Here is a 15,862-nt window from a genome sequence, read left to right as displayed (position 1 = left end):
AACAAGTTCTCCACACACACACCGCACACACACACACATGCAGGGGCTGGCAAACACACACAAACTCACACACGTACACACACACATATGTCACGGATAAAAACAATTTATCATTTAGCTTATCAAGACGCGCGGCCTAACGTCCATTATTCTGCGGACGCAACGCAGAGAATTGTTTTTTGATGATAGCCCCAAGCCTCGTTGCTCCCCATAGCCCCCCCCATAGCCCCTGTACCACCACAGAGCAGGGCCAACAAAAATAGCAAATGTCTGAGAAATGATTATTGTTCTATTCGGATGTGATTTACAATCTATCACAGCTATAGGGTCGGGGTTTCGAATTACCCGAAATTATGAATGGGTTCCAATCAAAATAGAATACTCGAAGGAGTAACCTGTTGGGATGAGTGGCAAGAAGAGAGAGCCTGCATATTATATTTGTGTATTCAACATTCTCTGGATAGAATAGAAGGCACCTGGACCTTTGAGAATAACTATACTCGCTGCGCCACAAAATATGGTTTATATGGCTGGCAAACTGAGAGTCCCCTCTCTTTTTGTGCGTGGATATGCTAGAATAATAAAGCATATATTTGTATGCATTGCGTAGCATAATTTTAAATGTTATCAGCAGCCAAACAGCAAGTAATCCTCACAATTACAGCGGACAAATAACAGGTACACATACGAGTACGAGCATGGGGCGAATAGGGAAAAAGAAATGGAGACTGCTGGGCCGTCTAACGTGTAACTAAAAACCAACAATTATGCATGCCAAAACCGCAGAAACCAATGCAACGCCCACAGCCCTAGCGACGACAACACGGCAGCGACAGCGGATCGGAATTTGCATAACTTTGTATGAGATTCTCCAGCGCAGAGCCACAATATCGTTCATACATGCATGCCGCTCACACACACACACACACACACACACATACAGACCCATCCTATACACACGCGCAGACAATGTCAGTGAGCCGTCAACATTTCAACTTGTCATGCGAGCAGTACCACTGCAGTGGTACAGGCACAGTGGCACAGGCAGTGGCAGTGGCGCGCACACACAGACACGGTCCCAGAGAGAGAGAGTGAGAGAGGAGAGGCATGCTGAAAGTCGAAGACGTTGCCCCAGGCTGCTACATGGCCTACCTTCAATTTGTCGGTGCTCGGTGCTCTGTGCTCTGTGCTCTGTGCCCTGTGCCCTACGCTCTGCCATCCGATAACCACGAGGGTGGAGCCGGGGGTAGGTTTGGGGTCGGGCACTATGCCACGGCTTGTGTTGCATACTTTGCTGCGTTGCTGGCAACGAACGTATTATTTCAGTTACGTTTTGCGGAAATGCAACTGAAAACTTGCAATTTGTTTGACGTTTTGGTATTTTTTCGTATGAATTTATAATGCCCTCGACTTCAACACCTGTCGTTTGCTGTTTGTTTCGTTCGTTCGCTGGCTGTTTGTTTGTTTGCTTTCCTTGGGTTTTGCTTGTTGGTTTCTGCTGATTTATAATGCAGACGGGATCCTCCTCCGATTTGGCTCCTGCCATGTGGTTTATTGATATATCAGCGGCATCATGATTAGGCAACAGTCAGGAAATGCGCGCTTAGATATAGGAACTCTCTCTCACTCTCTCTCTCTCTCTCTCTCTCTCTCTCTCTCTAACACATGCGTATTTATGTTATGCCGCCGCAGTAACATACAAAAGGTAGCAACTTTTAATTGAAAAACTTGAGCACTTACAACTTGCGAGGCAGCGACTCGACGACTCAGTGACTCTCTCTCTCCCTCTTCATCTATTAGCTGTTGCAAGCGCAGGTGTAGGTGTGGGTGGGGCGGGGCGACACTGCGCCAAGTGGCAAGTGGCAATGCCAGCATTGTCACCGGCATTACTCGAGTTGTTAGCCGTGTTTACAGACACAATAAGCAAATACGTATACGCCAGGCGATACTGCTGACTGCTGACTGTTGTTCGCGGGCAGGTTTAGTAGACTTAAAGACGATATCGTTCTGTTTGCATAGAAAGTTTTCTGTTCTCCCGCCCGCCGCCCGCCGATGCACAGTTAAGTAAAGTCTGGCAGCGGAACGTGCGGATAAGTTTTCCATTTTGTTGCCGTGCAAATATTTGCAACGGTAACTGCCAATGGCCCTGACAGCAAAACTAATTCAAATCGCTGCTATTCCGCGCTAATTAAACTATCTGGGATCATCGCTGGGCGCAAATAAAACTATCGAAACAAATGGTTTAAAATGCTTAACTTTTAATTAGCAGGCGAGGCGCTTCGGCAGCCAAATGCATAATTCAAATTATGATTTGGCTTTTCGGGAACTAATCTGTTTTGGCCGAATCGTAATTGGCAGACGGAAATTTCATATGCAAATTGTATTAGGTGTCAGGGGAGAGCTGCTGCCCAGTGGCCTGCAGCAGCAGTGCTGGGCCAACCATCCAGCATCCATTCAACCACACCGATTATCGAGTGCCACAGCAGCAGCAGCAGCAGTCCCTTGCATAAGCGAGCGGCAGCTAACGCCCCCGAAAGCCACACGGCCAGAGCCCCAGTTCCAGTATATCATACAAGCCATAAGCCTATTAATAGCCCCTGTCTGCGATCAGACAAGCAATTAAAATTGACTGCACTTTTGAGCGGATGCCGGGTCTGGGTCTGGGTTCGGTGCCAAGCCCCTCCGGCCCCTCCGCTCTTTCTCCGGCGCCTTTTTCACGGCACATTGTTCAATTGGGCTTAAATGTGTTGTCGTCATCGCCACGTGCACGTGCTCCTGTTCCAGTTGCTGCCACGGCCAACCAGCAATTATTTATGACCTAGCTGGCGCGTCTGAAAACATAAATTTTTACCGGCAAATGCCTTGTAATTTGGTACAATGTGTGGCCGCTGGCTGGGCAGGTGACAAGACAGGAATTTGATTTGTTTTCTATGAAATACGAGGGCGTCTGCTGCATGCCCAACAAGTATACGCCGGGTGTGAGCTCCTGCATAAATAAAAGTGGAACTCTCTTAACTTTTAACTTACTTAATTACTTTGAGCTTTTGTTATTTGCACGAAACGGAGCTTTTATGTACCCAAAAGGAAGCTTAAGGAAAAGAGCTTTCAAAAAACAGCCAAGTCCTTGTTCTGAAGCAAACTTAAAAGCACTTCCTTGCAGATAAAAGCTGAAGCATTCGTTTCCTTGGCTTGCAACCCAAAGGAGCTTTTATCTGACAATCAAAAACACATTTAATATTTTAAATTGTATTTAATCGTAATGTAATTCAATTCAATTGCAATATAATGTACATAATATGTTATTAAATAATGCAACTCCAAAGCATTAAAAAGTTAGCTTCATGGTTAATCGTAAATCATTATTTTTCAAGTTTAAAGAACAATCGCCAGAATATATTCTGACCCTAGCCGTAATAATAATTTAATTAATATTCTTGCACTTTGGCCCAACGCGAAAATTGTAAATATTTGCACTTTGTAATTAATATAATATAATATAATATAGTATGGTATAATATATAATATGTATGTATATATGTATATATATTTTGGTTGTTAAGGGTATTTAAGGTATTCGCCTAAAATATGCTTGAAGTATCCAATAACTCGTATGTTTATTCTTGTTTTTGGTTGGCATTTATATTCATGCCATTGTTATGTTCCTCTTTTGTATAGCTACATTTAAAGTTTGGTCTTGGTTTCATGCCGGTAATGAAACGCATATGTTTTTTTTTTTTTTTTTTAAATTCCATTATCGATAATACTTTGATAAATGTTAAACTCGCGAAAATTGTTGCTGTTACTTAGGTTAGGTTACTGGTACATTGAAACTCGAATTTGCTAAACTTCCTACCGCAGCTGTTCCCTACCGGACCGTCCATCCATCCATCCACGTGTACTGGACGTTGCGCAGTCGAGAACAGATCTGATAAATTCGGTTTAACGCTAAAAGTGTTTACATTTTAGTATGTATATTTTGCTTTGTAAGTATTTTGCACATTCTGCAATATATGTAGTTAACTATATAGTTTAGGCTAGGTTCGCTTTGATCGGTGTACAAGTGTTACAGTAGAGTTTTTTCTGCTAAATAGTTGGTCAAGATTTACTCTCTAGATTCGGTGTGCTTCGGTTACAGTTTTTTGGATGATATGCAATCGTCGGTAGAGTATCGAGTATTATAGAGAGTGGAGAGCGCAGTGTATGACAGAACACAACAATTTTCAAATATCCAAAAAATTGCATCTTCAACAACAATTAACAATAACAATTAAATAATTATTCGATATCAATTCGTGTAAATTCAATTGGTTTAATCTAAAATTAAATTGGATAACTAACACTTTCGAATCCCACAATTCCAAATACGTTTTCACATTATTGTCCTCTGCTGTTTTTTTTTTTTTGTTTCCTTTTTTTGTTGGTTTTTGTTGGTGCGTCAAGTAAATGTGCAATCAGAATCACCAGCGCTACATTACAATTCAAATCGAAAGTGGAAAATTTATTGTGTAAATCAAAATGAAAATGGAAATGGAAAAAAGAGAGCTTCAAGTGCACACGAGCATTCGGCGGAACAAAGAGGATAAGGATGCTCGGAGAGGTGAGTGGATGGGTGGCTTGGAATGGAATGGAATGCAGTCCGCGAGTCAGTGACTAATTATGCATGGCATAGCTGTTATATAATACGCTCTGCTTGCTCTGCTATGTTCACAGTAGTACGATAATGATTGCGAGTAAATGCTAAATGCATTTTTAATTAATTAATAGATCAAACACAAACACTTCTGGCCCTCTACTAGTATTTACAGCATAATATCGAAATCACCCAAACGCTGCGTTTATAATTAAATACGGCATGGCCATGCATGGCCGCCAGTCCGTCCGGATCCCGCTTGGATCCCGCTCATACTACTATCACACCGCTCTGGTGTCTACATCAGAGCGCAGCGGTTCCAGCGGGAGTTGGTGCGCACGCTCTCGCCCTCGTTGAGGGCCATCGTCTTGGACCGCATCAAATTCAGGTCCGTGCGGATGCTGGGCCGGCGCGCGTTGGGCGTGACCACACCGCAGGCGTCACTGAACCGCCGCTTGATCGAGAGGGCATTCTTCTTGGTGCCGCCCACAGCGGATCCGTGCGGCGGCAGAGGCGAGGGCGCTCCGAAGACGGACACCAGCCGTCGATGGTGGTTCGGCGTCATCTCCAGCGGCAGGTTGGAGACCATGAACAACGCATAGAAAAGATCATCGATGCGATAGTTCTGGCGCGCCGAGCACTCCACGAAGGTGCAGCAGTTGTCCTGGCCAGCGATGTAGCCCATCACCTCGTCCAGCTGCACGGTCCTGTGGGGATACCGGAAACACACACATTAATCTACTATGCGAGTATGTATATTGCCTTGAACCCCTTGGTTAACTCACTTGAAATCACGATCACACTTGTTGCCCGCCAGTATCATGGGTATCTTCGGTAGACTCTTCTTCTTGAAGCCCGAACCGGGGTTGAGGGCCGCCCACTTGGTCTCCAGGATGTTCTCGCGAAGTCGCACAACCTCTTCGAAGGACTCGCGGCTATCCATGCTGAAGACGAGTATGAAGAGATCCCCTGAAAGCGTAGCCGCAGCCCATAAAATGAACATTAATCGTCGTTTGATTTAGCAAATGCAAATTTATTGCTTATTTACGGTCTCACATCTGTGACCTACGCACTCGCAATTTCCCAGACACTATATAAAGCGCTTCCCGAAGCACCAGAAGCTCATCTCCGCTATGCTAATACTCGTTCGTATGTATATACATACAATATATGTGTTTATGAGGTGGTCTTGGTGGGGGGCAGTGGGACGGATGAACGAAAGAGGGCAAGCCAATAGCTGAAAGCCACTGATACATCAATACCCTACGTGCTCTAATAAATAACACTGAGACTATATATACATTGAGATTAAAAGTAGTAAAGGTAAATGCGTGATATTTCGCGAATCGGTGAGCCAAAGTGTATCTTCTGTAGCCATGACAATTGTTTTTGCACACAGCTGATAAGGCAACAGCAGCCGCAGCCCGTAGCCAAATTCATCCAAATCAAAGGGTATATTTGGAAACTTTCGCTTGCCAGCAGATGGGGCTGATTTTGATGATAATTTATGGGACATTAAATAGCGCCCGATGAAGGCAGTCGACGACTTAAGCGATGAAACGTGCGTCTCATACGATTGCGGTGAGCCCACACACACACACGTACAGCTTCCATAGACACCATTGACACCAATGGACACCCGATTATGGTGGACTGTGTTGGGTAGGGTGAGTGGTATGTGGTATGTGGTGAGACCTACCAGTTAGAAATGACAAACGACGCATTGCGGGAAACGGATGATAGCCAGAAGTATCCAAAATGTCCAATTGAAAGACCTCGTTTCGTATGCGATACAATTTGCGATGAAACTCCTCGATGGTCGGCGTGTATGCCTCCTCGAACCGATTGCCCAGGAAACGTGCCACAATCGATGACTTGCCGGCGCGTGATGAGCTGCAAAGCGACAGATTGGAATGGAAATTGGAAATTGAGATGGAGGTTGAGATTGAGATGAAAGTGGAGAGTGGACAGCGGACAGTGGTCCATTCTGAATATACATACCCGAGCATGACCAGTCGGTAGCAGTTCTTGGCCGAGGGCAGGCTATCATCGCACAGTGATAGGCCCGCACCGGGTCCGTAGATGAAATCGTCCGCCTGCTCAATGGCATCCAGATTGGAGTGATGCTCCAGCATGTGGGCCTGATGCAGTTCGGCCGTGGTCACTATCCGGCTGCTGGTTACGGTGCCGTTACTGCCGCTTGCCGTATCATCCAGAAAGGTGACCACATGAGCGGCACCAGCACCAGCACCGGCTCCAGCTCCGGCTCCGGCTCCGGCCTGTGGTGACGATGCCTCATCGGCGTTGGGTGTGGCCCTGTTCGCTGCTGCGGTGGCGTTTGTCTGTTGATTGCTTTTGATCCTGCCACTGCCGCTGCCACGGCCACTGCCACGGCCACTGCCGCTCCTGCTGCTGCTGCTGTTGTTGTTGTTGCGTGCGTTGCCGATGCCGATGCCAAAGCTATTAGCCGTAGCTGTGCCCGTGCCCGTGCCCGTGCCTGTGGCTGTGGCTGATGTGGATGAGGGTGCTGGCAATGTTCCCGGCTCGCTTAGTGCAACATCCGCGTAGTTGTTGTTGTTGCTGCGCGCACAAAACCAATTTTTGCAGCGATACATTTTGACTGTGTCATTTCCGCCACTTTAATGGATGTCGTCGTGGGCTCCGTAGGTGGGTTAATTGTCTGCCTCGGTGGTGCGATGGTGCGATACGCTTTGCACTTGATTGCTTGTTTTCTGTGCAGCTTTCGAAAGTCAGTTGCGGTTGCCACTGGCACTGGCACTGCCACTGTCGTGCCTCTGTGAAATTTGCATTTTCAATCACTCAACTTTGCAGTTAACAGGCTGACATTTGCATATGTTGTACTAACTCTGAACGATTCCTGCTGCCTTAATGCTATATAAGTTAGCCCTTAGACCGCCCTGAGTCGGATAAAATGCATTAGCCACGTCTGCTCCTTCAGCTGCTGCTGCTGCTGCTGCAAAAAAAGAGAGAGAGAGGGATGTAAAACGTAGAAATGCATTCAGCTCGTAAATATAAAAAAGTTACGCCAGCTGCTAAAAAGGATGGAGCCTGATGGAGGATGGAGCCTGATGGAGGATGCAGCCTGATGGAGGATGCAGCCTGTTGGAGGCTGGAGAGTGAACAGGCAGCAGGGGAACCAAACATTTCGGAGGCCATTAAGCACGGTAATTGCCCCAGGCCCATTCCAGGCGAATAAACCACATAAAGCGCACGGAAAGCAGGCAAATGCATCACTTAAAGCATCCTCGACTAGCATATACCCGGCAGTTGGGCTGGCAGCCGAAACGGGATCATATGCACAGCTGGTCTGTAAAGTGGGCCAATGCCGTACCCCAAAATAAAAGAATAAGCCAAGTTCCGAAGAAGTTCCATGCGATTTTTATCGAGAGTTCAGTTAAAGTTACAAAATGTTGCTCAGGTGCAGTTGATTGTAAGAAGAAAACTTCTAGGAAACGGAAATAAAAACCAATTTGGTCTGAAGAATATATTTTGAAGGAGATATCTGCTATATAAATATTATCCAAAAGATATTCCCTCAGCTTAGACTGGAAAATATCTCCCAGACCTGGTTCGGTTTCAATTCAAAAATCCCGCCGAACCAGGCCAATCAAAGCCATTTTTATGAATAGAAAATTAAAAAAATTAGCTGCACTTGAAGCATTAAAAGGGCTAAACCTGCTGCTGCAGCTACTCCTACCCGACCCGACCCGACCCGTGCCCCTTATCGACCGATAATGGGCATCTTGCCGCAAATCTAATTAACTTTGTTTCAGCATGCTACGTGCTCCGTATACGTCAGCCGGAATGGCTACATTGGCTCAGCTCATGCAGCACAGCAGCACAGCAGCCCGGCGAGTGGGGCACAGGGAGTAGTGGGGTACAGCAACGGTAGGGAAATCAGAACGGAGACCGGAAAGTGCCGTTACCGCCGTTTGGGTGCTCGACACTGGCCATAATCGAGTGCACCAAGTGCTCTCACTCGTGCTCAGATTTCAGCACATTTTTCTCATTTTCGTGCACTCCTTTTTTCGCAACGATGCCATGCTGCACGTTCGCCCGTTTCTCAGTGGGTCTTTAAGTGCCAGCTCACAAAAGGAATTCGAGTGGAAAATTTGCAAGAAAAGAATCCACCGCATATTATTACGCACACAAGTGCGGGCAGGGCAGGGCAGGGCAGGGGTGGCGTGCGTTGGCGTCGCACATGAGCACAAGGCGACACCCACTCGTATCGGAGTCCCCAAGTCCGAGCTGAAATTTGAGCATTTTGGGGCACTGGCAACAAGGACCATTCATTTATCGCAACTACTGGTAATTTTTCCATAATTGATTTTGGCTTTTTGTACGGCTCGTCCTTTCAACCGCCTTCGCCTTCGCCTTGGCCTGTGTGTGTGTGTGTGTGCTCTGTGTGGGAAAGCGCACAAATGACTTTTCGCCCTCGCAAAAATGGCAGCGGAAACGCCTTGAGACAATGGCGGCATTTGCGGGGGCAAGAACAGGAATGCCACAATGCCAACAAGGAATAATCAACTAAATGACGTCGCACTTTTGTTATTTGTTGTGCACCTGTGCAGGAGGCCATGTTACTACTACAGGGGCGCGCATCCCCCAAGTCCAAAAAGGGGATAAATTCGGAAGAAGTTTGGGAAAACTTCGATGCCTTTGCACCTCACCAAACGCATAATTGAAAAACACATTCAATTCAAAAGTATTCCCTTAGTATTCCCGATATCTCTTGGACACTGTTTCGTTAAGTTACCGACTATACGAGCTACCTCTCTGTTAAGCTTTAAAATAAATTACATTTTTAGAATTCTATAAAACAAATGCAGCCCATTTGTTGCTGTTGACAGATTATGGCACTTAGGGTGTAGGTTTTGCGTTTGACAAGTGACAGAGTCCATGCACGTCAACCCCCTAGCTGCCCCGCCCCGCCTCTGGACACAACTGTGCTCGTAAATGTGCCTGCTGTTGCCGTTGCCGTTGCCAGAGTCTCTACTATTTCTCATATTTGTTTACAATTCGCGCATATAAATGCGCAAGTTTGTCACACGCCCTCTACCCACCCGACACCACCCCACCCCCCGCCGTGCAGCATCCGATGTGCCATAAGTTGGCATGTGGCAAGCGGAACGAGATGCAATCGACACCTAATCTGTAGGGTACATCTGGAGAGGCACTGAGTGGCAGGGCGAAATCCGACAAGTTCAGTTCAGTTCAGAATCGAAATGAAATGAAATGGCAGCGGGACAGCGGGACGGCGGGCCAGAGAACGGAACCGCAACCGCAGCGAGCATCAATTACCCGAGAACATTGAGTGATAATCGAAGTGGGGTTATCTCGTCCACCACCCGCGGCGAGCACAGAGAGCACGCCATCTCAGTCGCGTTTCGGACAGCCCGCGGGACGGACCGATTGAGACTTGGGTCGTGGGCAATGGGAATGGATCGAACTTCGAGCAGCAGTGTGGCAGAACTTGGCGCAGCAGATGGCGCGGGGGCCAAGGTGGCGGACCATCAAGATTACGCCGAGGCCCTGTCCCTCGCCAGCCGGCGTCGCAAGCGGCGATGGAATATTCGCTCGTGCAGCACCCTGGATCTCTTGAGTGTGGCGGCTGTCGTCCTCGCGCTGCTGCTCATCTTAGGCGCCATTTACATGCACTTAAAACAGAGGTCCCATCTGGGGCGCTTGCACATCCCTCGGCGGGAGAAGGGGAAGGAGCTGCTGGACGCGAAGGCATTGTCCATTTCGCTGGATGTTGCAGCTGGCGTGGGTAAGTGGCGAGTGCTCCCAACGCTCTTACTGAACACTTTTCGAACACTTTTCCCTTATCAGATACTTTATTGCGACGCTAACAGCTGATCTCTCCGCTCAGAAATTAAACGTTTCAATCTATGAAAATAATATAATAATAATAATAATTAGTGTTTGCCAGGCAGACTTTAATCTGACATCGGCGAAGCTGGGAGCACATTCTGTTAGCTAATTCTTCTCGTTATTATTCCAATTAAATACACATCCCCCCCACATGACTGGCCTTGCCCAAAAAGAGGCATAAAGGAGCAGAAACCTTGTGAAAATGTTCATAGATCGATTGCCTTTAGCTATTGCCAGAGTATCCAGCCCAGAGTACGAGTCAATGTGCGGTCAAGCGTTTTAATTAACTTGGCTAATGGTTTCGCTTACTTCTAAACTGTGCATTTTCCAGCTGCCCAGAGCATAACTACAGTCCGGCCATCGCTGCTGGAGCCGAGCGAGGACTGCCTGCCATGCATCGCAGTGGCCGCCACAGACAATCAGGCAGCAACGTGCGGGGGCATGCCGTGCGGCATCTATCGCATCTCATGGCTGTACTGGATGGACGCCCAGGGGACTAGTGACCCGGACAACCAGCCACTTACGCAGGGTAATGCAGACTCTCATTTGACAAACGGCCGCAGACCACGCTCTAACCTCTAACCCGATGCTTCTCCGTTCCCGTTCCCGTTCCCCAGCAGACTACGAGGGCTGCGTGCCAGTTGCCAGCTGCGCCGAGGGGCTTGTGCGCAGCTATGTGAAGCGTTTCGGCTATGACTGCGATGGAGATGGCCTGATTGGGTGTCGGGATCACGTAATTCTGCACCTGAACGGACCCACGGGCTGCCGCATGGGAAAGCCCCTATCCGCCCTCGCCGAGCGACGAATGAATAAATGTTTTTCCAAAAAAGACCTTCAGTAGAATGGCTTCCATGCGTGTATTTATTAACGTGAAGTGGGTGGGGGGGGCCATGCCATTCAGTTGATTAGTTGAGACCAATTCAAGGGGTTCCATGTGGTCATTGTTGGTACATGGTCCATCTGGGGTCGCCAGTACAGGGTCAGCATGAACAGAGCCACGAATTCGTAGAACAATAGGAGGGCCGCGTACTTGTCATCGGCGAGCTCGGCCTCGGTGCTTCTGCCGCCCATGATGCACTGCACATGATACATTAGGAACTGCAAATGACTCGTGAGTATGCGAATGCAAGGGACAGGCAAAAGAATAATGGAATAATGACACAATGCGGTTCTTACCGCCACCACCATCATGGTAAAAAGGAATGCGAAGATGTAGTAGGACCAGTCCAAGCCGATGACTTCATAGAACACAACGCAGTAAACGCTCAGCACAAAGACGCTCATGAACAGAATTAAGAAGAATATCCCGCCCTCGGTAAGGTCACACTGCGTGGGAGGGGAATGGGTCACAGATTGAGGATGCTTCAGACATTCACTCACCGGCATAATGGCTGCCAGCAGCGTGAAGATGACGACTACCAGTGAGACGATCAGAAAGCCGGCCAGCAGATACAGCAGATCCGTGTCGACGATTAGCAATGCCAGAGGTTGCACCATAAACTCCACCTGGGGAAGAGACCCAGACAATACGCTGCAGGGCGCCGTTGATGCCATGTACAGTGTACACTCACGATAACCAGCGTCGTCAGCCAGTTCAAGAAGCACAGGTTCCTCATCTGACGACTGAGCGAGAATAGCAGAAATAGAAAAATGCCCACGACAAATGCCAGAATGAGGGCTGCCGAATGCTTGCGCACCAGCCAAACGGTCCAGGTGCTGTCAATGGGGAATGGGGAATGGGGAGCATTACAAACAGATGGATTTTCCGCTGTTCAGCTTACTCCAGTACGGTTATCATGAAGATCCAGTGGAAAAGACCCATCAGCAAAAAGAGCACAAACTGCAGGTAAACCTTTACAACGAATCGCCGGCGATGTTGGGGGTTGGTCGGTCTGAAGGGCCAAAAGTGTCTTCCCGTTTGAAACATGGCGAACGTTCAATTTTCTGACATAAAATGCCAGAGCTACTGACGCTCGCCGAGCTGAGCAATGAGCCTATACAAAATTAATGCTGGGCCGGCCGGCCAGCTTCCAGCTTCCATTTCCGCTGCCTCCGGGCACTAATTGCACATGAAAATGGGCCGCCAGAAAGCGAAAAGTTTGCTCAGCAAATTGGTACACACAATGCTCTCGATGCGGCGTACATAATTGAACTCGACAAAAGTTTATAATCTGGCAGCATCGCGCGTAAATTGAACAACAAGTCTCAAGTGTGTAATAATTAAAAGTTTTCGCAAATGTAGCAGACAAACAATGAGAGCATAGCACCAAAGTTTGTACAAGTTTTAAATCATTTAGCAGCAGATCGGACCGGGGACTGTGTCGGACTAATTGCTGCCATGTTACATTAATTTGCAGCAAACTTGCCACTGCATCTGGTCCCCCATGCGTATGCGCAATTCGTTCACGAGTACCCAGTCTGACAGGCATTCTGTTGGCAGTTTGGCCGAAATTATTAGACCCGTTCTTGTTGCAATTTCTAACTACATACATGACAAAAGCAGTTAATATATAATTAATGAATATTAGTTTGTTTGTTGTATTTTTTATGTTGATATGTTGCGCAAAAAGCACTTGAAGCATGTACTCATAAAATGAGGGCTCAAGGAAGGTAGATAAATGCACCTGCTGGATCTATAGATATATTTTAGTCGATTAGTAGACTTGGCAGCTGAATATAAATACTGAAAACAAATATTTATTTAAATCAAGAGAGATTTTCTCAAACAGTCAAGTCGTATATCGAAATCTCTGACAACTTTCGTCTATGAGAAAACTTATGGCAATAAGCTCTACTGGCACTGCAACCAACTCAACCGTATCAAGTGCCGTGTTCGGCTCTACACGGTCGATGACCAAGAACAGCCACAACCAACCCCCACCTGTCAATCTAGTGGGTAATGGAATAGATCTACCTAATGCTAACATTTAAACTCTGTTTGTATGATCAATTCTTCCATAATAAATAAATGTACAATAAAATAAAATTTAATCTAAAGAGTTTCATAGTGTATGTATTTAAATTTTAAGGTTTCATGCTACACACTCCATGAGTACTTGCGCTAGCCGCAGTGTTGGGCCCAGCAAGCTCGTACTCTCACACTCTCGCACTCGCTATTGCTGGCTGGGGGGCCCGGCCCTAATCATTCTATTGCATGCCAAGTGTATATAACTTTATTCAATCAAATGTGCAAATGGCGCATAATGCAAACAGAAATAGTCCAAATGAGCAGACAAAATGGGGACAACAGGATAGCGACAGTTGCGTTGCGTTTCGTTCATTATGGTCCTTCGCTGAGGCGGACAGAGGCTGACATGCAAGGCGGCTATATACATATATACATATACATGTACATATTGTATTTATTGGAGATATCGAGCGATTCAGATAAACATTGCTTGATTGTTTGATTGATTGGGGGCGGGCTGGGCGACTGAATTGAGGGTGGGAGTTGCCACGGCCAAGGACAAAGAGTTTCATTTAAAAACAATTACGCATTCGGTTGAGCAGCTCGGACAACACAACAACAACAACCAACAACGAACACGAAGCGTCCGTTGATACTCGAATTTTTCCTTTTCACTGGGCCATGTCAAAGGTGTCGCTCAGGTGTGGCTGGGGGCGGGCAGGGGATTTCCTCGAAATTGATTGCTTTATTGCAGCAGACAGACGGCGAGGCGGGGTGCAGAGGATCTGTGCAAAATTGATGGAATGCAGTGCAAGTTTTCATAAGAATTTTTAGGTGCACACGAAAACTTTTGCTTGGGAACTTTTTCAGCTGGATTCCGGATTAGTTAAGCTCTGCCCGGGGTCGTCTGTCATCTATCGTCTCTCTCTGCATCTGTCTCTGTCTGTGTCTGTGTCCGGGCCTCTGTATCCTCTCCGCCTGCCCCTCGTGTGCCTCATGAGTTTCCAGTGCTCCGCCTGCTCAGCTTGTTTGCATTGCCAATGCTGCCAGCCAGCGAGGCGGAGGTAAAGTCAAATGAAAATGTCAAAAAAGAGTACCATACTTTGCTGCCAGGCTAACAGCATTTACTAAATGAAATTTACATGCCAGAGTCAGAGTCAGAGACAGAGGCAGAGGCAGAGATAGAGTCAGTGTCAGGAAAAAAAGGCAAACGAAGACGAAGCAAAAGGCACAGGGAAAGGGTTCAGCTCTGAAAGGGTTCTCTGTTCTTCATTTGCCTCGAGCTCCCCCCAGCAATCAAAAGTGTGCCACATAATTAAGTGTACATCAGAGATTAGCCACCGCATTCAACAGAATCGAGGGCAGGCGCTGTCCCGCAGGGGCACTGTCCTTGTAATTCACGACAGGCGAACGCGGACACTGGGACTGCGACTGGGACTGGGAATGGGACTGGGAATGGGCTGCCTTTGTGCGCATACTTAAATAGACATTGGCAGCGACATGACCTACAACTGTTCCAGCAAACCGCTTTAATGTCTCTGTTATGGCTGCTGGCTAAAAGCCGAGCCGCTTCATTAATTTTATTGCCGCCCTAGCGCTCGGTCTTTGCTCGGCATTTTGCAGCTTTGCCGTGGACTGCTTTTGTCGTTGTCTCTGCTTTGAAGTTTCTTTGGTTGCGGCAAAAGTTTTGATTGTCTAGCCACACACTCACATGCCACAAATACGCTTCGCATGCCACAGCCACTGCCACAGGCAGAGCTTCATGTGAGTGCGAGTGCGAGTGCGATGCGGATGCGATGCGGATGCGATGCGGATGCGTGTGTGTCTGCCCACTCAAGTGGTTAAACGTAAAACTTTTTTAATTAGAGTTGTTTGTGGGCAGCGCATTGTGTAAACAATTCTCTTTCGATCATCTTGGGCGAATAGTTCCGTTCCGCAGGCACAATGCACCCTCCGCCGCGGCCGGCCAAGCAGGAATTTCACGGCGGAGCAGCGAAGCTGCCATAATAGCTCGCAAGCCAAAATAAAATTCATGAGCCTTTGTAATAAAAGTGTCACAGCGCGATGCAGGCTACAAAAGGCAGCCGCGCCGCCATCAACCGAGTGGAGCCTGATGGAGATGGGTGTCGTTGGCGGGGGAAGCACTCCCCAGCTGTCAGCGCCATCGCTGGCAATGACAATGGCCTTACCCTCCAGAGAGGAGGCATAAATTTGGCAGACATCTTTTGTAAGTGGGGGTCCAAGGCCCAGCCGAAATTCAAATTCAAATTCAAATTTTCCCAGCCCGTTTGCATTTATTTAATTTTACTATTATCAGAATGAAAAGGCTTTGCGCCTGATTAGAGCTCGCCGCTCCCCTAAATGTGTTTTCCCAAATTAAATGAAAATCAAATGACGCCTAGCCAGCGTAAACCTCCATTGACACAACA

General features: G+C 47.4%; 3 protein-coding genes across 4 annotated transcripts; 1 reads left to right on the top strand and 2 right to left on the bottom strand.

The window, feature by feature from the left end:
- Positions 1-4,616: 4,616 nt before the first annotated feature.
- LOC111070516 (GTP-binding protein Rhes) lies at positions 4,617-10,026 on the bottom strand. The gene is made up of 5 exons (XM_041592104.1): positions 9,953-10,026; positions 6,632-7,054; positions 6,330-6,523; positions 5,416-5,599; positions 4,617-5,337 (listed from the first exon to the last, which is right to left on the bottom strand). Exons 1-5 carry the CDS (start codon positions 10,024-10,026, stop codon positions 4,929-4,931), a joined length of 1,284 nt encoding a protein of 427 aa, XP_041448038.1. The 3' UTR covers positions 4,617-4,928.
- Positions 10,023-11,368, top strand: LOC111070517. 2 transcript variants are annotated; one of them, XM_022361123.2, is made up of 3 exons: positions 10,023-10,421; positions 10,857-11,054; positions 11,146-11,368. In XM_022361123.2, exons 1-3 carry the CDS (start codon positions 10,085-10,087, stop codon positions 11,364-11,366), a joined length of 756 nt encoding a protein of 251 aa, XP_022216815.2. In that variant the 5' UTR covers positions 10,023-10,084; the 3' UTR covers positions 11,367-11,368. The 2 variants fall into 2 exon arrangements, with proteins under 2 accessions (XP_022216815.2, XP_022216813.2); XM_022361121.2 differs by having other exon boundaries at positions 11,143-11,368.
- Positions 11,369-11,422: 54 nt separating this feature from the next.
- LOC111070518 lies at positions 11,423-12,492 on the bottom strand. Its single transcript, XM_022361124.2, has 5 exons — positions 12,307-12,492; positions 12,097-12,241; positions 11,906-12,031; positions 11,702-11,851; positions 11,423-11,623 (listed from the first exon to the last, which is right to left on the bottom strand). The coding sequence occupies exons 1-5, from the start codon at positions 12,450-12,452 to the stop codon at positions 11,423-11,425; spliced, it is 768 nt and encodes a 255-aa protein (XP_022216816.2). The 5' UTR covers positions 12,453-12,492.
- Positions 12,493-15,862: the final 3,370 nt, after the last annotated feature.

Source organism: Drosophila obscura, unplaced genomic scaffold (assembly GCF_018151105.1).
Source record: "Drosophila obscura isolate BZ-5 IFL unplaced genomic scaffold, ASM1815110v1 contig_1, whole genome shotgun sequence".
NCBI classification, from domain to species: domain Eukaryota; kingdom Metazoa; phylum Arthropoda; class Insecta; order Diptera; family Drosophilidae; genus Drosophila; species Drosophila obscura.
The sequence above is the reverse complement of the archived record's forward strand: the minus strand, read 5'-3'. Positions and strand labels throughout refer to the sequence as shown.